The sequence below is a fragment of the Dendronephthya gigantea genome, unplaced genomic scaffold (genome assembly GCF_004324835.1).
Source record: "Dendronephthya gigantea isolate DGI-Jeju-01 unplaced genomic scaffold, DenGig_1.0 000074F, whole genome shotgun sequence".
Taxonomy (NCBI): domain Eukaryota; kingdom Metazoa; phylum Cnidaria; class Anthozoa; order Malacalcyonacea; family Nephtheidae; genus Dendronephthya; species Dendronephthya gigantea.
The window spans coordinates 862,214-888,634 of record NW_021163084.1 but is presented as its reverse complement, the minus strand read 5'-3'; the positions used below and the strand labels follow the sequence as shown (position 1 = coordinate 888,634).

At 37.2% G+C, this 26,421-nt stretch overlaps 1 protein-coding gene and 1 long non-coding RNA gene across 2 annotated transcripts; one reads left to right on the top strand and one right to left on the bottom strand.

The window, feature by feature from the left end:
- Positions 1-1,673: 1,673 nt before the first annotated feature.
- On the top strand, positions 1,674-18,967 carry LOC114531757 (dual oxidase 2-like). Its single transcript, XM_028553378.1, has 32 exons — positions 1,674-2,184; positions 3,336-3,399; positions 3,533-3,619; positions 4,883-5,050; positions 5,225-5,397; positions 5,593-5,797; positions 6,102-6,268; positions 6,599-6,683; positions 7,125-7,221; positions 7,488-7,563; positions 7,657-7,771; positions 8,371-8,543; positions 8,816-8,997; positions 9,161-9,279; positions 9,404-9,529; positions 10,521-10,646; positions 10,955-11,154; positions 11,329-11,520; positions 11,731-11,956; positions 12,127-12,220; positions 12,972-13,156; positions 13,287-13,416; positions 13,746-13,954; positions 14,660-14,890; positions 15,243-15,336; positions 15,430-15,479; positions 16,045-16,326; positions 16,870-17,099; positions 17,490-17,648; positions 17,766-17,921; positions 18,136-18,264; positions 18,353-18,967. The coding sequence occupies exons 2-32, from the start codon at positions 3,345-3,347 to the stop codon at positions 18,473-18,475; spliced, it is 4,644 nt and encodes a 1,547-aa protein (XP_028409179.1). The 5' UTR covers positions 1,674-2,184; positions 3,336-3,344; the 3' UTR covers positions 18,476-18,967.
- A 279-nt stretch (positions 18,968-19,246) lies between these two features.
- On the bottom strand, positions 19,247-20,924 carry LOC114531760. The gene is made up of 3 exons (XR_003687881.1): positions 20,757-20,924; positions 20,561-20,667; positions 19,247-19,304 (listed from the first exon to the last, which is right to left on the bottom strand). It is a non-coding gene; the product is annotated as an uncharacterized LOC114531760 (long non-coding RNA).
- Between the last annotated feature and the right edge of the window lie 5,497 nt (positions 20,925-26,421).

The window sequence follows — 26,421 nt, the reverse complement described above, 5'->3', positions numbered from 1 at the left end:
AAAAACCCTCAAAATACCACACCACTTCATAAAAATATCTAGAAAAACGTAAGTATATTAGCGGAAACAAAAGATCATTTCATTAATTCGTCCTTGATGTCAGACACTGGGAGTAACGCAATATACTGTTGTTAACACTACATGTATTAAAAAACTATAGTTATCCCCTCAATTCCATTTTAAATTCGCCCTAAAATAACTAAGGGTATTCCAATATCAATAAAATGGATATCACCAGACGGGATATAATGAATTTAATGATTTAAATCGAAAAGCAGTATGAAATAGAGGTTATTTAGCTTCCCGACAATGACATCTTTCTTCAGCTCATAAGATGGAGAAATGATCGAATATTATTAAAATAAAAATTAGTGAACGAAGATAAACTTTTCCTGCAATTGAAGGTAAAACAAAGCAAATTTATTATAAGCTTTGTCTTCTTTAATGCGTGTACACTCCAACCGGCAGTGGTTTTCGACTGCTGTGGTTTACCACACGATTATTTGGTCATGAATTTCGTACTATTATGACATTGAAAAGATGTTTCTAGAAAGCTAAAAAACTTCCCTTTCTTACTATCTAAAAATCAAATCGCTGAAGTCAATATTTAATCCATTACGGCAAGTAAGTCAATATTTAATCGATTTCGTTTTTCTTGAGACACCCACTGTACAGGGTGTCAGGGACCAGTTGTAAAACTCTTTATCTACATTTTGCATATATAATTAAATCCTATAACTCAGAAATATACGACTCTGATTGGCCAATTCTATCCTTAACTACAGTTAAAAGTTAACTATAGTCTTTTGTACAACTGGCTCCAGGACAAAAAATGAAAATAACTATAACATTTTTTTAACTTTAAAAACTGAAAACTAAAAGTTGGCTAATTTGCTGCAAAATGATATTTCACATAAACTCCCTCACTCAGACTGCCGGGGTCTCCGGCACTAGTGCAGCCAAATCGTTATAACAACTGCCTAAAACAAACAAAACTCGACCAAACTGCTTTCGTCAATAGAGCTTTATTAAAATTTAATTTCTACCTCCGTGTACTAAGGGAAGTCGTAACCGACACAGAAGGCTTTTGTTATCCATAGCTACCTGTACGTAGTTTTGCTCAGGTTTAATGAAGTATAACCAAAGGAGTTGAAACATGTGTATGGTGTTAAGAACGGACGTAGTAAAAGCTTACAATAAGGTGGACTAATAAGAGGGGAATGCCAGCATGTTAGAGGTCGCCGACATCTCATCCGACGGGTTTAATAAAGATCAGTGAGTCGTTTATTGAAAACGTATCATTTGATCGGCGTCTGAATATAATCAATCAGAAGAAATGAAATTTTGCATTGGAAATGAATCAAATGTTATTCGTATATGAAATAACCGTGAAAGCGGATAAAATAATTGAGTATTTCGTAACTTAGTATTTGCATGATCACCAACACGTACGATATTGACATTAAATTTTCCTAGAACAAGAGCGGCCTACATAATTGTTCCAATCCAATAAATTGCCCACGCAAGTATAAAATTGGCTTAATATAATCGAACATATAGTACCAAAATTGTAAATTGTGCCATAATTGATGCCTTCGTTAATAATGACATTGGTATCATACGGACAGGCACATCCAGCATGTGTCAGTCACCTACAGAAATTCCAGAACATACAACTCTATAGTTAAGTCATACCATATGCACCTCTTTCACAATGATATCCAGTAAAACCTACATGATTATGCCGGAATTAAAGTACTTCCTGGTCGCCTTCTACAGACGTCTACACCCCCAGCAAAAAATTAAAACCTCCCAACGATACGTATACCTGAATCAGATTGTGGTTAAAAATCACTGTCTTAAAACAGGAAACTATATTTCACTTAAAAGATCTTTGATGAACACCCGAACCTCTTAAAGTTTATATATAGGAGTAAACTTTGAACAACGCGGCCTCCAATTCAAGCTGACCTCCACTGGGGCAAATGAAGAAAGATAGCTTGGATACTCCTAACGAAATTCCTTGGAGAAACGTAGATTCGTATATAGATACTTGAATTGGGATTTTTATGCAAAGCTCAGACTGGCGTGAAAACAAGGCCAATATAACAAAGCTTGTTGAAAGACGATATTACATTTTGGGTCGAGAGTAGCTTTCGCTATATAACGACAGGAACATATAAGGTACGATTTTACAATCTCATATATATATATATATATACTATAGCGATTTGATACCTCAAAGAGATAGTTTGAGACTGTTTGCAGCTTAAATATACTGTAGATTAACGTTTACCATTACACCTAATTGCTACTAAATTACTTAATATTTTATCTCTCAACATGTGACAAATGTGCCTTGGGGTTTTAATACTTCACGAAACTGTAACTGAAAACGTGCGTGCATAAGAAAATCCACAATTTTAATCAACTTTGAGTTATCAGTAAAATATATTTTGGACGATACTATTTGCCACTTATATGTTAGCACTCTACCGCCATAACTGCGAAATTTTAAGGTTCTAGAACAACATTTATAATTCATTAACGACAAAAACAACATGGACGCGGTGAAAATCAAAAATCGTCATGGAATGGATCTTTGGGGGGCACCGTCCGAAATATAAAAACAGTTTGATCGTATCGGTTAAAACATATTTGAAGAACCGAATGAAATTTATGGCGTAATGTCATATACTATAACCGCCTTTTTTAAGGATTTAATGTAGGAACTAGGAAGTTTAAATCAATACTACATGCAAGATTCTGCTGATCAAAAGGAATGTCTTCCCATAATCAGCGAGATTACCCAATAAGTGTTTGTTCTATGATAGAATCATCTAGTTTTTATAAAGTTAGCTTCAGTTTGGCTACAGTTAATGTAAGCCTCCTCTTGTAATGGGATGGTAAATCAATGCGATGATCTCCGAGTTTCCAATACAACGCGATGGACTACCTTTTTTATGAAGAAGTTTTACTGTGATATGAGAAAACGATACTGGAGATAAATGATAAATTTATATAAACTTATCATAAAAAGCGGAAGACATGAACCTAAATAAAACAAAGAACTCTCATCATCAGATGTTTTAAATGATGTCAAAATCACCATGGCACCAGAACGATGTTCTTTAATAAGAACCTTTGCAAAAACAAAGCTTTTTTAGGAATTGTTTTAAATTTAGCTTATATAATCAATTATATTCAAATTCACATCATTTATTGTTTGACAATTGATTACCTGATGCTGAACTGAACAAAGTTCATTTAAACTGTATGGCTTTTTCTCAATAATACAACTCAAGTATTTTACAAAACTAGCTTGTTATTTGCAGAGCAACTACATGTCGAAATCTCCAAGATGGTTGCATTTGGTGTGTCTTGGCGCTCTGTTTGCAGGTGAAATAAACTTACTTCGCTTCATCGAGTAAACTTGAGATTGAATCTTAAGTTCTAAATTGATATATACGCATACAGTATGCAAATGCGTGATCGTAGAAATATAAGTAATGTCAATCTTCTTGATGTTTAGTTGTGTTGGGTGATGACAGTGCAAAAGAGTATGAACGGTATGACGGATGGTTTAATAATCTCGCTAACCCTTCGTGGGGAACCGTTGGTGAGTAAGAAACTTGATGGTTTCCTTTTTTCTCAGACAATGCAAGAATTATAAAATGGTTGCTTTCTAGGATTGGCCAATAAGAATCGTGCATTTTTGAATCTGCTAGAATTTAGCTAAACGCCAGTATTCTTAAAGCTCACTCACACTCAAACTCATTGAGTGGGCAATCTTAATAACTTAACAGCGATTCCTATGGGAAAATTCCATTGGAATAACAGCTTGATTTTCAATGTTGTACCTTAAATCTTTCTATTAATTCAGATAAATGGGAACCCAGGAACTAATTAGGGATGAAATAAAAAGCATTTTGAATAATTTCCCTCGTGTTTTTTACAATACTTTAAAGGAATTATAATGATAGCTGTTTCATTGTCGTCATCTCAACCTAAATTTAGATTTAAAATGTTCTTCGTATCCTGTTGAAGGGGTCTCTACATTGTTTTGGTTCCTAATTGGAATTTTACGACCAATATAATTGAGATTCTACCAGTTAGAAGCGAGAGGAAATCTCTCTGAACAAAATTATATATACACTATATCAATTCGGAGACAATAGCGTGCAGTTCATCTACCGGATGCTTCAAGCACCAAAGTTATACAAGCAAAGAGTATTTTCAAAATCTGAGTCTTTTGAACTAGGTACTGTCGCTTTTCAGAGCAATATAACCAAGTTTTTTTCGCTTTTTTGGCATTTAGTCAAAAACACAATCATTTCATGGTAAATGAGTGTTGCATTTCCATATTAACAACATCCAACCATACACAGCTTCAATGGTGAACGACAAGTAAATAAGACTTTACAATGAACACTTCTGACCCGCGAAAACTAGTGTAGAATACTACCGACGATTAATCAATTCTAAGACCAAGATGAAAATATATGATCAAGCGACTTTGCGCATACGGGCAATGGTTCTGGAAACGAATTAGCAATTGATATCGTATTTTTGCAAAACTGCTAAAAGACGGATTTTTGCACAAAGACTGATTTTTGACCAGCATAAATTCTTCTATGAACCATGGCAATACAGCATAGAAGCAGAAAACCCGTAAATCGTTAAGATTTTAATACTCAACATTCCAAAGTGTAACACCATCATACAATCACCTTCAGGAGAATACTTTATACTTATGCCGCTGTTCTTAAATTCTAAATTCTTTATGGCAGCTGTAACTTAGCCGATGAACAGTCTGTGATGATTTAGGATGCGTGGTCTATCTACATCTTCTAATAAAGCATTTTTTTACTATAATTTCAAGGCTCCCCTCTGTCAAGAGTATCTCCTCCTGTTTACGAAGATGGTGTCTACCAACCCTCAGGAGCAGATCGCCCCAATCCCCTAATGATTAGTAGCACGTTGATGTCAGATGACGCCACCAGATCACGAAAATCATTCCGTAATGCTTCTGTAATGATGGTCTTTTTTGGTGAGTGGTTTTCATATACAGTATAAATATAATTATATTTTAATTAACTTGTTTTATAACGTGCACGTCAATCAATGATACTCAATCAACCAATGAATGAAAAAAAAACTATCAATGATGGGACTGCATCATTACCGAAATCATCTTTCTATTTTTCATCTTTCTAATGTATAGCTCAACATGTTGCTCACGAGATCGTGGACACCAGTCAGCCAGGATGTCCCCCAGAGTACATGAACATCCATGTTCCAAAAGGCAAAAAGAAGTATGATTATGAATACATTCCATTCTCTCGATCAAACTATCACTCCGATAGTGGACAATCACCAAATACACCGAGACAACAGGTAAGGATTGGATTAACTTTTATATCAATTAACCACCAATATCATAATCTAATCACCGAAACTAACCTGCTATAAAACCGACCATAATCCAGATCTCAAATGCAATCCTAAGCTTAATCATACGATTTAAAGAATTTTTCACACTGGAAACAGTGGGGGAAAGTAGCTATAAACTAAATTTAATCTCTTAATCAGATCAACGAAGCCACGCCATGGCTAGACGGTGGTGCGATTTACGGAACATCGAAGGCGTGGACAGACAGCTTACGTAGTTTAAAAGATGGAAAATTAACAGCAAACAAAATGGGCGACTGGCCAATGGAAAATAGCATGGGATTGCCAATGAGTAATCCTGCTATACCATCTATTCATAAGATAAAGGATGCAAAAAGATTGTTAAGTAAGAACACTGTAAAAAACCCCAGAATAGGTCACCATTAGTTCCACGCAGGTATATTTGCATGTAAAAATCACACACACACACAAATCACAGTTTATTATGCAAGATTGAAGAACACCGGACTAAGAAGCACTGCACTTAACTATGATGTTTGGAATATTCATTCTATATGATTCATATAACAATTTACCACAGATCATTAGTGTCCTATATACATATATGCTCGAGTGAAAGTCTAAGTAAGACTGTATCCTACGCTGTCTAGTAACCACAGAAGCATTACAGAACATTTTTATATATTTAGAACTGGGCAACCACAGAGGCAACGAGAATCCATTCTTACTTTCCCTCGGAATATTGTGGTTTCGTTATCATAACAGAATGGCAGACGACATAAAGACGAAACATCCTGACTGGAATGACGATAAAATATTCAACGAGGCACGAAAATGGGTCATTGCAACTTATCAGGTACGGATCAGTGTTTTAAAGAAAGGAACCAGCCTCAATGAAGACTGGAAATAGTATGGAATAACTCCATAAACAAGTGACATTATGTTTGCTTGTTAAAAATACTAAGGTCTTCTCACTTTCTCCGCCACAGTCTGTTTGTAGAAAATATTTGCATGACCGTTTTTAAGGCCGGAACACTGCAACACACAACTACATGTGTTAACATGACGTGTTTACAAGCGTGAAAACTAAATAGAATAAAGCTTGAAGCTTGTTAGTACTGGAGGGGTACTACACTACTACAGCATGGTTATCATTGTCATAACACCATCATATGATCTATTTTAGCACATAGTTCTCTATGAATGGCTGCCAGCATTCTTAAGCCCAAGACATACCAACGAAACATTACAGAAAGACTACCCCTACAAAGGTACGAAAGGAGGACTCTCTTATAGTGAAATTTTCCTAGTACGTTTAACCCACAAGTCACCCACGATTGCCGGTGCCCAATCATATTTTTCATGCTGCTTATATTTCATATCTCATCAAATGTAGTTCAGTAAGCAAATGCCAAAACTCTGTGCTACAAAAATTCGTCGAGGTTTCGAACTAAATATAAAAGCCTATGGCCTTGCAGATAAATTTAGAAAAGTTTTTGAGGAGCTTCTTCTCCATAGGCATTGTTTTCTCCCCATTCATTTCTATCTCATCATTTCGGAGCCTTCTTAGCAGGGCCGAAGCATGCATGGGAAAATTTTCCTCGCCAGGAAAGTTATAGTATATGAAGAAATGCTTTGCTGAAATGTCGAGAGGTTTTTTCTTGCATATTTTTTAGACCGTAATCACATTTGAATGAAATATCTTTGTACAGGTTACAAGAACTCGGTTCATCCAGGAGTCAGCCATATGTTTCAGTCAGCTGCGATGCGTTTTGCCGAAACCATGGTGCCATCGGATATTGTAAAGATGTAAGTTTCGCCAGCTTATATATCAAACTATTGCGCTAAAACTTTAGAAAAGCCGGTAAAATCCTTGCCTACGACTACGTTTTTCAGTCTAGCTATACGACTTACACAACTTTTAAAATATAAATATCCAATACAGCTACAGTGTTACACCGCCCCATTTCAAGAAAGACAAACAAAACCATGCAGTTATCTATACCCGCCTATATACTCACGTTTCTCACCAAGAACACATTTCTGTAATTGAAACAAACTTAAACACTTTTTAGATACCCTGGCGACTGTGACTATTCTGGAAATAAATACAACCGTTGGCGACTGTGCAATAAATATTGGAATTCTGAGGTGATTTCTCGTTGCATGAGCTTGTGACAAGTGCCTTCTCCTGCTTGCTGGTCGCATTAATGGACGACGTTCGTTTTTATTGAATCTTTGTAGGAAGTCATTCAAATGGAGGACAAAAAAGACAGCGATCATGTGAAACCAATACTTTATGGAATGGTTAATCAAAAAGCAGAGAGGGAAGACAGTATTTTTGTTGAAGATCTACAAAGTACGTGTGTCCTGCATTAACATCCACTGTAATTATAAGGTTACGTTTACTCCTCTTCAACCTGTTTAAACGGACTGTTTAAAACCCGCTCTCTCGTTTTTTTGGAGTGTAATACACGGTATTTCACCTCTGTTAGGGCCAGGTGGTTTCAAATTTGTTCCGTTCTGTAGTTCTAGTGTTAACAAAAGATCGAAACTGACGAATCTCGGAACGGTTTTAAATTTATTCTTTACCGTGCAAACGTAGTATGAAGATGTGTTACGAGTCTAGGCCTGTCTTAGACATGCATAGGCTAGTTTGAAATTGGACCTTAGCCGGGTGTGTGTACGTTCTTCTGTGCCTGAAAACCGAGGTTTATTGTTTTTATAGCCCTAGATTTTCCAGGTTCTTTTGAACTCTGTTAACACTACAAAATTTAAGTTTAGAGTCTAGCTAGGCCAGGATAAGCCAGTGGTGTGGCCTGCTGTACTGGAAGTATAGCGGAATCCCGATCCGTTACACGTTCCAATGTGTCCGCAAAGAAAAACTGGAACATCTGAACACCTTCGACTTTCGTATATACTGAAAAGTTCTATCACTTCTGCATCTTATTTTACCAGAATTCGCCTATGGTCCCTTGGAGCACTCACGACGTGATCTAGCAGCAGTCACGATTCAACGTGGAAGAGATCATGGTTTACCTGACTACAACACTGCAAGAAAGGCTTTCAATTTACATCCTGTTGGTAGTTTCGAAGCTATTAACAATGATACTAAAGTTGTGCCTGCAAAGGTAGGACAGGAAAGTTCTCTCTTTTTGAAATTAAATGCTCTTTTTGAATATGTTTTCATCTTCCCATCGGATAAAATCAACTCCGGCTGTTATACGTTTCCCGACTGAACAAAAAAAACCAAAACCAAAAAGACCAATTTGGTAGTGAAATTCTCTTAGAAATCTCTGTTGACAAAACAAAAGGTTTAGGTGACAGAATGTATGGTACTAAAATGTAATTAAGCAATGCCAATCAAGCCTCAATGCATTATTACTATCAAATGCCAAACCAGGTGCTTGAAAGGATTTCAAAGCTTTATGACAGCGACATAAACAACATTGATATCTGGGTTGGAGGAATGTTGGAGTCTGGAAAAAGTGGACCAGGAGAGTTGTTTGCAAAGATAATCTTAGACCAATTTCTCAGATTACGAGATGGAGATAGGTTTTGGTATGAGAACTACAAACAAACAGGGTATATATATTATATACAACATTAAATAACTCAACATTTAGTTGATAGCAATTATCTTTTCACCTTTTCAGACAGAAAATGTCAGAGTCATCTTGAAATTATAAGACCATCATAAAACTTCTTCAAAGTCAACTCAACATTTTGAACCACTCATACATTTTAGACATTTCACAAAGGAAGATGTGGATAAAATTAAGAAAACAACATTTAAAGATGTTATTAAAACTGTAACAAACATAAAAGACAACCAGTTGCAAGATGATGTCTTTTTTGTTACAAAAGGTAATAGAATAAAATATATGCAAAACTTTCACAGTTGATAGTTGATACCATTAAAATTCTCTTGATAAAATGGTCTTTGATATAATACTTAACTTTAATATGAAATATGCTCTGCATTTGCCAGCAAAATGCCCAGTAAAGGAGTCACCATTAAAAGAAGACTGTAAACCATTAAAGACATATGACTATTTCAGTGGAAGTGAAGTTTCTTTTGCATTGACATTTCTCCTGGTTGGATTGTTACCATTTAGTAAGTATATTAAAGCATACCAGAAATGGACATCTAATACATCATAATACAGCATATGCAACAAAGTATAGAATATGGCAACATTGTAGTTTAGTAATTTTAATTTTTGACCAATTAAAATATGTCCTAGTCCTAGTGGACAGGTCGAATGACAATTTGCTCTAGGCCCTAATGACTCGTGATTTGGGTGGGAGACAAAATGATTAAGGTAGACCCAATCCAAAAGATACAAAAGGGAGTAAATAATGTGCATGGGAAAGAGCCTCCAAAGTTGATTTAATATTTTACTTTTGTCTGAATTTAATGGCCCTTTTACTACATCTACATAACCACATTTGCAAATTTGATATAAATCACCAAATCAGGCTTACCGTAATATTTGCTTATTTCCATTTATATATTTGACACGTGGAACGTTCTTTCTATTCCAAATATTCTCAAGTCATAGACAGCAACAAATTGAAAAACATTTTGGTCCAAAAATGTGCAAGAAAATTAACAAAAACTTTATTTTTAAGTGAACGGTTCACATGTTTCTGTTTTTGTGGACCTTTCAAGGCTTTCATTATACCACCAATCTGGCCTGGGTTATCTATGTCATTCAATGTCTAGAATCCGCTAATATAGAGGCTATAATATCTGTACACCTTAATTGAGGCCCATTTACACCATGCCATTTGTAGTATACGATTTGTACCCTGGCGTGTGTGAACGTATGAACGAACAAACGCGACACTCTAAATTCTAACCTGAACAAAATTGAATGAAGATTGTGGCACAGGCACTCTTTTGCATTCGTCAGAATGATAATTGATACAACTCATCGTGTTGTCTAAATAAGCCTTTACCTAACTACAAACCCTTAAAATGGAATATTACCGATTGAATGATAAAAAGGAATATTCCGATTTAATCTTAAATTTTGTCCAAGATCATCCTAAGTCTCAACCATTCTAATGATAAGTCTGACAAGATTTTCAATTCGTTACAGTTGCAGGCGGTGTTCTACTAGGTCTCGCTAAATATCGAAATAACAAGGTGCAAAAACAAATATCCCTCTCACGTAAGAAAACTATGAAAAAAAGCGTTCACTGTGATGACGAGTGGAGATTCGCAGGTATTTTTCTGTCTTCAAAATAATTTTACATGTATATAGTGTATGATTCCCGTTAGATTATTTCACCAGCGAGCACTCGGTACTAATATTGGTCCTGGCTGTAGCCATTTAATAATCTGGTTACGTAATTTACGTTTTCTCTTGAGCTAAAAGTAGGGAAATACTCAAATAGTGAATACTGAACTTTACAGGACAACAAAAAGATCAGTTTAACATAATCTAAATTTTTTTTTAGATTTCCCCCAGCTCTAGTGGTAATACTAAAATAAAACCCGGCGGAGTCTAACTAAATTTGTCCAACTTTATAGCAATCGAGTGGGAAGGCACCACGGCTTCTCGTGTAGTTAGTGTCAGACTTGGTCCTGGAACATTTATCAGAGTTTTATCAAAAAGGAACCAAATCTTACGAATAATCAACTTGAAACATATGACGTGGGTCACAGCTGTTCGACAGAGCGATAGAGAACAGAGTGTTTTATCTTTGAGAGTACAAAGAGAATATGATTTGGTAAATATCATTGCTCTATACTTTCTAGGGTTAAGGAAGTGCCGGAAGCCTGAGAAATTATCGGTTTAGTAAAAATGAAGCATTCTTACCATGTGAAACGAAGGCGAAATAATAGTCAAAAGATGCATGCGACTTTCTCAACCCTCATTGGTCAAATCTCCATTATTGTCTTAGGTGCTTACATTTAATGATGTTGGAGAACGAGAAAACTTTGTTCGGCATTTGAAATCATTCATTGCCCAAGAATCGTTAAACCTTGATGTACAAGAACACTATTTGAAAGGAAGGGAACTGTTTGCAACTGCAGTCACACGCGAGGCCAGACAACAACAACTGGAGAAATTCTTTAGAGCTGCATTTGCAAGAGTGAGTACACCAATATAATCTGGGTTGCATTCAGTAAACTATTTATCAACTAATGAACATACATACAAGAAAATTGAATAGTCTTTCTAATGATTTTATTATAGAATGCTACCTACATAAGACCCACCACATTTCTGGACCACACTAGCATATGGATAAATTTTTGCCTATATTAAATTCCGATTTTTTATCATTTGTTTTATGGCTTAGGCATTTGATCTCGATTGTTTTGAGAACTGCCGGAACTTCAAGTTAAGTGCCAACGAAATAAAGGAGATTTTAGCATGCGAGCTGTCACAGACGGAGTTCGCGGACGCCTTGGGCATGCAGGCAACTTCACCATTCGTTGAGCAAATGTTCCAGTTGGCTGATAAAGATTGTAATGGTTACATATCATTCCGAGAATTTCTTGACATCATGTTTATCTTTGCAAAAGGTAACAATTAGAGTGATAACGATGGTAAAATACAACCGCCGCTGTAACTTTGTGGTAATGACCATGGTATGAAGTTGGAAATATAATTCTTTGATAAATGGTGATTTATTAATAATAATGATGCAAAGGTGATGTTATTCATTACAAATCTCAACTATTTACTTCACTAGGCACTCCAGAAGACAAGCTCAAGCTCTTCTTTGACATGTACGATGTGACAGGAGAGGGAAAACTCGACAAAGATGCCTTTATAAGAATGATGAAGTAAGTTTTAGTTCGGCACTAGGCAACAAGATTTTATTGTATTCGGTCAAGTAAATTAGAAATATTTCTAATTATTTCAAATAAGCAACATAGCTGGAGCCAGTTGTATCAAGCCTTTCGATAATTACGTTACAACATTATCGTTATAAATTTAGAACCACCTGGAATAAGATGGATTTCTAGTTTCACTCGATCTCACGAACCACGTGTGAAGATGCAAAACATTGTTCTTCGACACACGCATGAAAAGGAACCTTTCATTTTGACATAATAAGTGTGGAAATAAGCCATAACTTGAGAACGAGGCTTCCGGTCGTTTTAGTTATGTGTTGAAGAACGATGTTTTGCATCTTTGCACGTGGCTCGTGAGAGTAAAACTTGAAATCCATCTCATTTATGGTGGTTCTAAATTTAAAACGTTAATGTTGTGACGTAATTATCGAAATGGTCTATTAAATAACACTTTTACATTCTCTGGAATCAGTAAACTTAAATATTATGCACTGAATATTTGCTTGTAGACACTATCTTTCTATTAAGGTCAAAAACATTTAGTTCGCTTGTTGAATAAAACGTTAGACTTGCTTTCTATTTTAAACTTATCCACCGTATAAGCTAAATAGGCTCGATACAACCGCCCCTGCTGTATAGACTATGGGCGAAATTTTGCTTCCAGAGGTATGTTGCAGATGCCCTCGTGAAGAGTTTTAACATAAATCCAACCTTGAGCTTTGCCCATATTTTGTTACAGGTCATTTATGGATGTCGTCAGTGCAAGCGTGGACCCCACTCACTTAGACCAACTCGTTGATTCAATGTTCAAGCTTGAGGGAGAAGACGAAAAACAGTTTCTATGTTTTGAAGATTTCTGTGCCATTATGATGGATTTAGATGAAAAGGACGGTTTGCTCTTCGAGGTTAACAACGTGTTTAAGGGTAGGTTCACGTTTCTGCATTAGGGTGTGCTTTGACTTTAGTATAATCGACCCGGCCCAAGTCTATCATAGCCTAATTTGTTCGAAGATATCTAGAATATTAAATATACCGAACATATTCCACTCCTCAGGTGCAACAGACACGATTGCTGCCCACGCGAAGTCACCCAAAAAGAGCAAGAGTGCGCCAATCGACACTTTGAAGAGACAAACTGAAACTCTGTCGAGAAAACGACTTGGAACTATCGTAACCGGTCAAAGGTATTAATACTTGAATAGATCTGTCACGTCTACGCTTTTGTTGTACTTGCCATTGATTGCCTCAACGAGTGAGAAAATTTTCTAGAACCTACTACATCGTCGGATTGGTCGGAAACCTTTTCTTACGGTGTCTACTCGTACAGTAAACCGCTTGAGGCAACCATTACCTCTTGTAGCATTTTGTAGCGATGCCTTTATGCATAAGTAGTTACCCCCCACCTCTTGACAAACCTTCTCCCCACCTCTTGACGAACCTCCTCTCCTCGCTGATCCGAATGATATTACTGGATAGGTCTTACACTTTTAAAATTCTTCATTTTTATCAACAGGCTTGGTGTAAAATCTCCACCAATAGGTGCAGCATCTCCTGGCAGATCTGGTTTCACCCTTTCTCAAGAAATGAACGTTGAATTAGCTCCATACCATATCAGACAGTGGGTGACATTAACACGCTATATTGAGAACCACAGACAACATATATTTATCCTCACTTTTTACACGTTGTTGGTCATTGGAGCATTCACACACACAGCGTATGGTAAGATGAGGAACAGCGTTATTTGTTATTGTTGAAATTACAGTAATGATGGTGACAGAAATGGTGATAGTAATAGTAGTGTTGATGATGGTGATCAGTATTGTTATACTGATCAAATAAGATTGTCACAATGATACCAGAAAGTGGCGATTATCCGGTAATTATAAAAATAACGAGAATGATGTTATTGCCATACAGGGGGAGCAGAACAGGGGTATAGCCCTTAGAAGTAAATATGGGGAAGGGGATTATCCCCTTACTGGTGCATAAAGAATATCTATACAAACAAGTAACACATTTCTAGTAGAACATTGAATAGGAACTTCACTGGCAATTCATTTACTTTGTGTTTGTTCTCTTTCCGCCAAACCTGGAGTATTGACTAAATAAATTCCTTTTCTGGTTATCATCATGTGAACAATTTTTAACAATTTCTATATTAACAATATAATTTTTATAACTGAATTTTTATAATTTGTATAAAACCGTCTTTAACTATATTTTGCATAGTTAAATTTTAGTTAACTCAGAAATACCCGACTCTGATTGGCGGTCATTGGCCAATTCTGTCGTTAACTACAGTTAAAAGTTAACGAGCCTTTTATACAACTGGCCCCTGGTCATGCAGACAAAGGGATAAACGTTTGAACTGGCCCTGCAATATTCATTCATATCTCTAAGTTATGATGTTCTGCTTTTTCACAGAGTACTCAGTTCTTAAAGAGACCTCAGGTGTTCGTCGTGTTGCAGGATATGGTGTTAGTGTAACCCGTGGGGCAGCAACGGCAATGTCAATCACCTTTTCAACTCTCTTATTAACTATGAGCAGAAACACTCTCACCTTCCTACGCGAAACGCAAGCCATGAACTGGATACCCTTTGACTCTGCGATAGCATTTCATAAATATGTCGCAGTCTTGGCTTTATTTTTCACAGGTAGGTGCGAGTTGGAAAACAGTAACACCTCGAGTTTGCATGAACGTCTGCGTATGTCCTACGCCCAGGCAAACGAGAAGGACAAGATCTGCCCCCATTGCCTCAAATAAAAATCAGGTATTTAGGCAGACAGCAAGCGAAAAGTGGTAAACAGTGTGAATCATAATCTTCCTTGAAACGCTCCCTCTCTGTGAAAAATCTTTTCCGCCGTTACTATACAGGTCTTTTCGATTTCGCTCTCCTCCAAATTTTTTGCATGGATTGACGCCCTTGGTAAATGTGCTTATTGCAACCCTCACATTGATTCCAATTCTCACTTTGCTTAATTGATTGTAAATTTTCTTTTATCCAGCTTTGCATGTTATTGGTCATGCGATAAACTTCTATCATTTCTCGACCCAGTCACCAATTACTATGACCTGTTTATTGCGAAACGACTTTCACAGGTTGGTTTTGTATATAATAATATACTGTGTACATGATATCGATTGAAAAGTATCGATCTGATTTAGAAAATGTTTTTTAAAATATTTTTTCAGGACTCACGTTCTACCAACATTTACTCATTACTGCTGGCAAACAGTCACAGGTATGAAATGTTATACAGTACGAATTTTACTGATGCAATATTTCAAGTTAGGTTCAGACAGTCATGTATCACATATTCATCCTACCTCGATCCGATGCAATCATGCACAGAGTAAAACATTCACGTATAGAATGTCCCCGGAGGGACATTCCCAATCAGTGGCGTAGCCAGCATCGATAATTGGGGGGGCTCATATTCATATATTCATGTTAACAGACTGTAAAGACAATTGATTTGAAAAGAAATCAAACCTGCGCATCACGAATATATGAATATGGGCCCCCCCAATTATCGTTCTGGCTACGCCACTGTTCCCAATACAACAATTCTCCGATGTTGAGATCACTAGATTCACTTGTGTGGGCACTTTATCATGTATTTCAGTAATTTTCTGAAATTGAAGAATGAAAAAGACGTTTATGCAGGAGCAATCTGTCGGGTGTACGCTCATGACATTTTACATTTTTAAATATACGTCTTGCCTTCAGCATGAGTCGAAGTTCTGAGAAATCGCATATGTGTAAATGTGCAATTAACCTTTAATGACATCTCCTAATAATCCAAGGTCTTTCTGGAGTGTTTCTATGCGTGGTAATCGCCGTATTGTATGTTTTTGCGACTCAATATTCACGAAGAAATGTCTTCAAGTTTTTCTGGTGGACGCATCAACTCTACTTCGCATTGTATGCGCTAACAATCATACACGGTAGCGCTCATCTTGTCCAAGCCCCTCTGTTTCACGTCTTCTTCATCGCTCCAGCGGCGTTGTTTGCGATTGACAAACTGATAAGTATGTCGCGAAAAAAAGTCGAGATCCCAGTGGTTAAAGCTGAGCTTCTACCTTCAGGTAAGCTGCATTGTACTTCTCCTTCAAATCTGTTTAGATGATCCAATTTTGCCGGATCAAATCCACTTCTGAAGGAAGTATTATGAGCCATTATACCAGTTGGCCTACATAATTTCATTAGTGTTCAGGCCACGAAAACAAATACCCGAGCATGGTTAAAATTGGTATGGGCACACATTTTGGCCGTGTCCTCCAGTAAATTGAGTGCAGTCAGTTGACTTGCAATGTACATGTGCAACAAATCTGCTAAAGGTAATACAGTACTGGTTCTAATCATTAACAGAATACATTCCATACTTCTGAAGGGAACTGGGTCCGGCAAAATTGGACCGTGTGAACAGAGCTTTAAGGTCCTTTTATGACACGCATTGCAAGGATCTTGTACTGCGACCTGTAAAAAGCTTCATGCAATTACTTGATTTGCATCAAGCAGTTCTGAATTGACTGTCTTCCAATTAATGCGTTAGTATATATGCTAACATGCAATATGGAAAAAATGTGACATACTTCTTCAGTTTCTATAACTAACATCTTTCGATATAGATGTTACCCATCTACAGTTCAAACGACCAGTGAATTTCAACTATAAATCTGGTCAATGGGTGCGAATCGCCTGTCTTGATCTGGGAGGTTCGGAGTATCACCCATTCACATTGACCTCTGCACCTCATGAAGAAAATCTAAGCTTACATATCCGCGCTGTGGGCCCGTGGACGATGAATTTGAGAAGTACTTATAACAGAGATAACTTACAGGATAGGAAATTCCCTAAGGTAAGAAATGCTATTCTACCTTTTGGGGATAATTCAACGATTGTTGAAAAAGAAGAAAGGTTAGAACTATCCAAGATAAACAGAAAAATTTATACAGAATCAACACAACAAATGTGATTTGGACACGCGATGCGATTTCAGTCCTCGAGGAAGATAAAAGTCGTAAAATTTAACTTAATTTAATTAATATAACACTTTCACTAGTCCAATCTGCTTTGCTTCCGAATCGTAAAAGTCTGAAAAGTTTTAGGAAATAAAAGATTCGTACAGCTTCAAACTTTCTCGCCAAGTCGCTGAATTGCGTCTGGTGTAGACAACAGTGGACTGCGCTAACGTAAAATTTGGTTGTCGAGTGCTCTGAAATCATCCATAGTTTTGTGTTTGTGATAGTTATATTTGGACGGGCCATTCGGAGAGGGTCATCAGGACTGGTATCGCTATGAAGTCTCAGTATTGGTTGGAGGAGGAATTGGAGTCACTCCTTTTGCTTCAATTTTGAAAGATATTGCTCACAAGGGAACAATAAAGTCCACGTTTGCCTGCAAGCAGGTATAGTACACGTAAACAACTTTGTAATAGGAATAAGGCAAGGGGAAACTCATTGTTCAACTCTGAAGGGAAAGACATGCAGTTATTAGAATGATTAACAATCATTTTGTTCTCCAGGTGTATTTTCTATGGGTGACTCGCACCCAGAAACACTTTGAATGGCTGACGGACATCATACGCGAGGTGGAAGAGAAAGACACAACAGGATTAGTGACCGTTCATATCTTTATAACACAGTTCTACGAAAAGTTTGACCTTCGAACTACAATGTTGGTAAGATGAGGACCTTTTCGAATGTTGGCCCTATCTATTTCATAAACAACTAGTCTTAAAATACGAAGTCCCGCTCAAAGCTAAAACTCGGTAACGTGATCCCCGATCACTTATCAGTAACCGAAAACATTTTTCTTACAAATGGAAAAACCGTAACAAAAGTGAACTGTAATCGAATATACTGTAATTGGGACTTTTTGCTTTTATTTCGTAGTACATATGCGAACGTCATTTTCAGAAGATTTCTGGTCGTTCTCTCTTCACTGGCCTTCAAGCTATCACTCATTTCGGAAGACCGAACTTTAACTCAACGTTACGAAGTATTTCTGACGTTCATCCAGAGGTAAACGATAATATACGATGTTTTCAATTCTAGATTACGGAGACATTCAGCAGACATGCTAGAACAGGTTTCATTTCTTTCCAAATAGGTTGGTAAGATTGGTGTGTTCAGTTGCGGACCCCCTGCAATGACGAACAGTGTTGAGAAAACATGTGCTGAACTGAATATTAATAATGGACCAACATTTATTCATCACTTTGAAAACTTTTAATTGTTCTTCATCGCACGAAACTAGATATGCAATGCGGCTGATACGTGGCATTGGAAATCGGAAACGAAGTTAACGAACCCAAATGATTTTAATTATGCATAAGCTAATTTTGTACACAATTTGTGTACAAACAAGTGTTTTTGAAATCTCGAGACGATTGGTTTGTCTACAATTTGAGAATAGACGCGTCATGTATTAGCTACAACGAATGTATAACAAATATTAGCGCTCAGTTTAATCAGTAATCCGCGTTACTCGCAAAAATCAAATTCCAGTTACGTTTTATTTCTTATAATAGTTATACAGCATAGTAAGACAGTATAGTAATACAGACTACAGTAGCTAAAGCTATACAGCATATCTTGCATATATAAATCTATTTAACTGTAACATACCACGTTCTTTGGTATGCAGCGAGGCTCAGTTCCCAAGCAATAAGCACTAAAATAAATAAATAGATAACAAAAACAAGAAATTAGGAACAACAATTATATTAATAATGATCCGTTTTTCAGCTTTTACTGAATGATTTTGCATGTGCATGCCCGTGGAGCGTGCATGACCCGTGACCGTGGTTTGAAATATCAGTTCAGTAATTTTAACATGCATGCACATATGTAGGGTGGACAAACTCTTTCAATCACAGCTTCCAAACAAAAAATGAATATAACACTTTTTTAAAATACGTCTTTGACGACACATTTCACGAGAAGGCCGAAAAAAATTATTTGAGAATATATACGGACTATCGCATTTTTCCTCACCAGATTTGTGCTGATGGACACCCGGTAGTAAAACAATTCTGAGCACTTCTCTGGTCCTTTTCACTCTGTTAAAGAGAAATTAACTTTCAGCTTTTTGCGCGCTATTAGGGAGCTTTGCCTTTTAGCAGTGACTATACGAGTACGACTATACGAGTACGAGATTCGTCATTATCGCGCGTTGTTTGCTTACGCCATCACCGAAAACTCGTAGTCGTTGGGCTTTCGAGTACGAAATTTATCAAAAAACTCGTACTCAAAAGCTTAAGATCGGCGACTACGAGTTTTGGCAAGTTTTGGCTGATGGGGTAAGCAAACAACGCGCGAGAATAACTAATCTCGTACTCGTAGTCACAGAGGACTACACATGGTCACAGAGGAAATAGAGAGCTTTAGATTTGACAACGACTCCCGCTACCGCTACGAGATTCGTCACATGGACGTGATATTCGTGATACTTCCGATTACTTCGTACTGACACCACAGACTCGTAGCCGTCGTTCACTGATCTGACTACGGCATTTTAAGAAAACTTCGTAGTCCTCACTACGTGACTTAGAAAGCAATAATAGTTGACATTTTCTCGCTTTTTCCAGAAAATAATTTGAAAGAACTGTTTTTCGTGACCGTGGCCTTTCATTAAGTGTACTCGAAATAGTAGGCGTAAAATTTCCGAAATATTTGACGGGATAGACATGCATTTGTTATTGTGTTTGCACATAGGCAGCCCAATGGCGAATGGTTTTATTTGATTTTAAAATGTACACTTTGATGAAATTCACACATTTGTCGCCACTTGACACGCAAGTCGCCCGTTGTATAAGTGACAGGATTTAAGTATATTAGCATGTAAATAAATGAAATATATATGTGTGAATTTCATCAAAGTGTACATTTTTAAATCAAATAAAACCATAACGCCATTGGGCTGCCTATGGTTTGCAGTGGTTTATCATGCCAGCACGAGATGGCGTATGCATACGTTTGTTTCGCGCCACAGTGACGAATCTGGTAGCCGTAGCGGGAGCCGTATAGTCAAATCTAAAGCTCTTTAATAATAGATATCTATTACTTACTCTGTGACACAGTCGTAGTCGTACTCGTAGTCACTGCCACAGAGTCACTGCTAAAGCTCCGTATTATATAAGCAGGCATGCAAGATAAATTATTAAAAGAAGACTTGAGACATGCAGGCGTTGGGTATATATAGAGTTTTTAGACTACTGAACATGCAGCTAATAAGACAGGACTGGTTTTCAAACCGTGGAACTTGGCCTTTATCTGATAACATTATACAAAGTTAAGAAATGTCGTTGACTCTTACCTCACCGCGTCCTTCCTCAATTTCATAGTGTGGTTTGGCTGATAATAATGTTGTACAAACAATCAGCAACAGCAGAACTTCAAAAGCAAATTTCATTGTTCTTGATGCTAAAGAATATAATAATTACGAAATTAAAGACTGTATAAGATAGACTGCATGAAACAATGCGTAAACATTATGATTTAGGACGACCTACCTCAATATACACGAGTTTATACGTTATTGTGCAGTAGTTTCAAATACTTCTTCACCCTTCAGTATTTTTGGTTTAATAATGATACGTTTAAGAATATTCGTCCTCTATATTTGTAATCAAGCCGGGTCATTGATTGCACGAGATCGAGGGTAAGCATTGCGTGCGTGTTTCTAGCGAATCAGACAGTCTAAAAGCAACCATGCACTTATACGTTACGACGGAAAGAGTAACACAGAAAGAATATAGCTACATGAGTATATATATATATATGTATTGCATGCATTGCCAATTTTTGCAAAAGGAAAAACTACAAAATGGTGGGCTATTCTACCAAGCGTGCATGGTGTCCATGCATGTGATGTCTGTTTTTGAACGAGTATATAGTTTAGCGGCTAAATTCTGCCTATATTTATTAATTATCTTCATTTATTGATGAACCTTTCCCGATCTTTCTCCAATCTCCTTACGGAAAGGTCATCATTTGCGAATCAGGACAGTTGATCTAAAAACAACCCGGCCCTTTACGACGGAAAGATTAACACTGAAAAGAAATTACTGCAAGTATATTTATAGCACGCATTGCTATGTATTTGAAAGGTAGGTAGTTGTTAACTCCCTAATTGTAAAAGCCGAGCTTTCTCAAAAACGTCTTCTCAGAATGCTAGAAATGTCATTTCTGGGCACCTTTCTAGCCCTAAAACCTTCTAAAGTTGTGGTTGCTGCCCACAGCTCATCTCATACATGCAGGATCTCGAGGAAATGGGCGGTTAAACTAATTTGAAAAGAGTATGGTCTAAGGAATTGCACAACGAAATCAGTCGGGTAAAGAACTTTGATTGTGTTCATATGAAGTTGCATATGCATGTTCTTCAAATTTTTGAACTTTGATTGCTCATTTTAGAGCACAAGTAAGCCGGTAACCTTCTCTTGCTATAGGGTCTATAGGGCCAACTAAATCACAGTGAACTAACTCCAGAATATTACTAGCCGTCTCCTGTCTGGCTTTCTGCTCCTATTTTGGGTCATCTTTCCTTCCACACATGTTCCGCAATCAAACTCTTTCTTTTCACGCCTTCAAATTACACTTTCCAAAGCTAGAACATCATTGAGATTACAGTGTCCTAAAATTTTATGCCAATCTTTCAAAGACTTAGACTTGCTAGCCTGTTTTGACATGTCAGATGAGATTACGCTGTTCAAGTAACATAACTTTCTTTCCTTTTCTATCTTAAATTCTATACCATCTGGACTAACTATATATAATTTATATAGCATGATTAGGAGAGAAGTTCGCAGTGGCACCCCTACTAACTGCTGCATGGACTGAGAAGTGAGATTATATTTAATATTCTGCTTGTAAGAAGGAATATAAAGAGCATTTTTAAGAAGAGCCTTATGTGTTTTACCTTCAACATCACAGATTTCCACTTCAGCATCACCCCTTTTCTGCGCAAAATTGTTTGACCATTTCCCGTCTGCCAACTCAATGAAGTGCCTTTCAGGATTAAATTGCGTGTCAAACTTAACAAATTTGCCAAGATCATGTATTATGTGTGTTGTAGCCCCACAATCAACTAATATACTATTAATTAATAAATATTATTCGTATCACAACCTACTCTGAAAAGATATGACTGATCATCGTGCACGCACTATCATGATAATGATTATTTCTTACGAATTTTGTCGCAAGCATATTGTTTGTGCATAGGTTTCCTTGTCTTCTTCCTGTGACATCTTTCCGTGTTGGGGGTGTTGTTTTTACAAACAGCGCACCAGCGGTTTCTCAGTAAACGACATTCTGAAATTTTATGTCCCGGTTTTCCACACCCATAGCAAACGATTTTTCCTTTGTCGGACTCCAAGTGTCCTCAAGGACTCAATCGCCTTTTTCTGAGAGCTTTTAGGTTTCCTCAAAACTGCTCAAGGAGACTTTAAACTCGCTAAACGATTGTCCTTTGTCTCTTTGCGTTACCACAGAAAACGCTTTGTACGGCTTCCAAAGGTAATCCTTTGATGATCATCGCGATCAGTTGACTATCAGTTATAGTTTCCCCAGTAGTTTTTAGAGATGTGGATGCTATCTCTGCCCGCAGCATATAATCTGTAACAAATTCTTCGCTCGACTTCGTAAGAGAGGTTAGTTCAGTGTATAGAGATATAACACGTGGTTTGCCCTTCGATAAATAATGTTCATGCAGGATTCCCAGGGCCTTTCGTCCATCATTTATACTGCGTCTCGGATAATAAGCGACAGGCTTCGATCATCTAGTACTTGTGTCAGCTCGGCAAATGCACCTGAATTTTTGGTTGTGTCTGCTCGTACTTGATCTTCAGACGCATCCTCAGTCAATGGTCCTTGTATGGTATCGCTCAATTTTTTGAGCCCTCCCATAATGAGGTAACCATCCAGAGGTAAACGATGATATACGATGTTTTCAATTCTAGAATACGGAGACATTCAGCAGACATGCTAGAAAAGGTTTCATTTCTTTCCAAATAGGTTGGTAAGATTGGTGTGTTCAGTTGCGGACCCCCTGCAATGACGAACAGTGTTGAGAAAACATGTGCTGAACTGAATATTAATAATGGACCAACATTTATTCATCACTTTAAAAACTTTTTATTGTTCATCATCGCACGAAACTAGAATGCAATGCGGAAGATACGTGGCATTAGAAGTCGGTCTAAATACAGCGTGGTCGCCACTACTAAATTTGAACTGCATGAGTTTTAGCTGCAGTTATTAAAGTAGGATTTAGTTCATGATATAATGATGAATGTTATATTATATTTCTCGATCAACCGTCGACGCTATAAATAACATTATACAGGGTGTATCAAATATATGGGAACATTGTTCCAACGTTGGATATATCGCGAGATTTCGTGGCATATTTTTGGCGACCTCGGGTGGTATATTGAGACTTTTGGTATATCTGAGAGTAAAACATTATGTAATGGGCGTAAACATTACGCCCATTTTGTACGATCTACATTGGCTGCCTCTCAAATTCAGGATTAATTTTAAACTTTTACTACTTACTTTTAAGGCCTTGTATGGAATGGCTCCACATTATATTAAAGACTTACTTAACATTAAAAAGGAGGGAAACTATTCTTTACGATCGAATTGCAGTTTACTGCCAGAATTCCCAAGTGGTAAATCCTTGCGATCACTTGGTGATCGCACTTTCAGCGTGGCCGCCCCTAGACTAGCTTTGGAATGAGTTACCGAAAGATGTTCGTGACATTACATCTATTAGTACTTTTAAAACTAGTCTAAAAACCCATCTTTTTAAATTAGCCTATATGTAGATTAGTTTTAACATAATTTTAATATATTTTTAGTCATATACTTATATCTATATTGTAATATAACAGCGCTCTTGATCATTTAATGTGAAAAACGCTTTACAAATTATTAAAATTATTATTATTATTATAAAATTCCATAAGAGTAAATTTCTTGTTCCATAGATTGTGCTTCACTTGAGCTTATAATAAAGCTATGAAAAAGCTATGAGGAAAGCAATTAATCACGAACATGTCGAGGCCGCCTTTTGTTAAACGATGCTTAGAACAATAGCAATTGACTATGCAAGGCCACAAATAATGAATGAGCGTTGAATTTCAATACTTTTTAATTTCTACAGAATCTGCAGAGAAAGTATGCGATTCATCATAATTTATAATTGAACTCGTATTATAGCTCTTTTTTCTCCATATCGTACCGCACAACTCAAATGTACATGTCATTCAACAGCGATCCATCTACGGCATCTACTCCAATATCAAAAAATTGCATTTGCCGTTCATTTAAGTTTGTTAAAACACCCTGCATAACCTAGGCCTGTGTCAATAATCGCCGTGTTTACACGACCCGGCCAGCCAATGCTTAGCACAAACTAGACTTTCGTAGTGTCAACGCACTGTGTCCAGGTGTTTCTCACTGGATAACCAGAGCCACCTGCTCTAATAATTTCCTTAGCCTCGACTCGTCGAAGTGTATGTAGTACGTACACTACAAAATTCAAAGCTAGGCCTACAAGCTCGTAGTCGGAACACGGCTAATGTTCGGCATAACATATCGGTTTTTGTACCTTTCTTAGCTGAGTTCTGAGGCATCTCTGGACTCCACACATACAAATAGTCAAAGGCATTCCGGCCAAATATTAGCGAGTGAATCTCGCAGCCACAACTTCTTCAACCTGCCGCAATTTTAAAGGCGGATTTCCACTTACAGCGAAATCGTTCGCTAGCGAAATATTTACATATTTTCTTTATGTATTTATTATTAAATAATAAAGGAAGTTAATGTTATACGGGTCTTCGTATCGTAGTGTCTCGGGTCTTAGGACGCTGGTCCGGTCGGTTACTTGCCCCCTCCGCGGTGAGTATAAATATGAGCCCAGTTTCCCTGATCTAGTTGTTAGTTGCTTGCGTGACCCATCCCTCCCTTTTCCCTAACGACTTCACGCGATGTTGTGAACTCTACGGGAGAAGCGTCTTATTAATCTCGCTGGGTTTTTTTTGTTAGTTTGTTTTGCAGGATTAAGCACAGTTCTTTTCACACCCGTTTTGGTCGTTGAATTGGTGTTTGGGGTAAAGGTAAATTCATTAATGATCGCCACATTTACAGGTATTTTTCTTCTTTTTGTGTGTGTGTGTACTTTGATGTTCGTATCGTTTATTCCACGGTTTCACTTCAGTGACTCACGTGTGACAGTTGATCACGGGATGGAGGAGGTACCGTTAAAATAGCATGGTTCGTAGAGTTATTATCTGCGCCGAAAACAGCAAACTCAAAAGAAACACCGTTTCACCCCTAGCCCGATCGTTTCGCTCGGATACCGTCTCCATCCCTACCGATCGGCAGGGGGCAAAAATATAGTGTAAGAGCTGGTGTGCTATCGTACTGATGTGAGCCTTAGGATCCGTTAGAACGTTAATGAATTTTAACAGCATAAATAAATTAGGGCGACTTGACTGTTCTCAATTCAAAAGAAAATATGCAAATATTTCGCTAGCGAAAGATTTCGCTGTAAGTGGAATCCGCCTTAAGACTACGGGACCGGACAAATTTGTGAACGAACGAAATTCAGCCGCGCGGTGCCGCCTTGTTCGCTTTTTGCCGTATTGCATACGTAAATGGAACTCATTTTAATCTTTAATATCTTTTTGTAATTATGGTATTATCATGTTAGTAATTGTATTCCTGAGTATTTTATCACTCTAAATATGTAAATAGTCTTACCTTTCTGATACTTGTAAACTTGTGTTTTTCAGTTCGTTTTTGAACTGCCATTCAAGTATCTTAATAATAATCAATCAATCATAATCAATCGTTCACACGGAACCGATAAAGCCGGTTTTCCACCAGCGGAATTTTTTGCGTCAAATACGCTGACGAATTTCCCGCTATTTAGTGTAAAACATTGCAACGGCGTCCTTTTTTAATTTTAGGCAAATTTAAATTTACTCTGTATAAATGGTGTGTTGATTCTTTAAACTCCCCTAAACCCGTCTATTTCTTTTGGCGTCTAAGCCTCGTAAGTAGTCGTAGCTACTTCACCAAATTACACACACGCAAAAGTTAAACTCTCTGTTTTATTGATGAAAGATAGACGGCATTAGTGACCATATTCAACTATTAAAACTATTT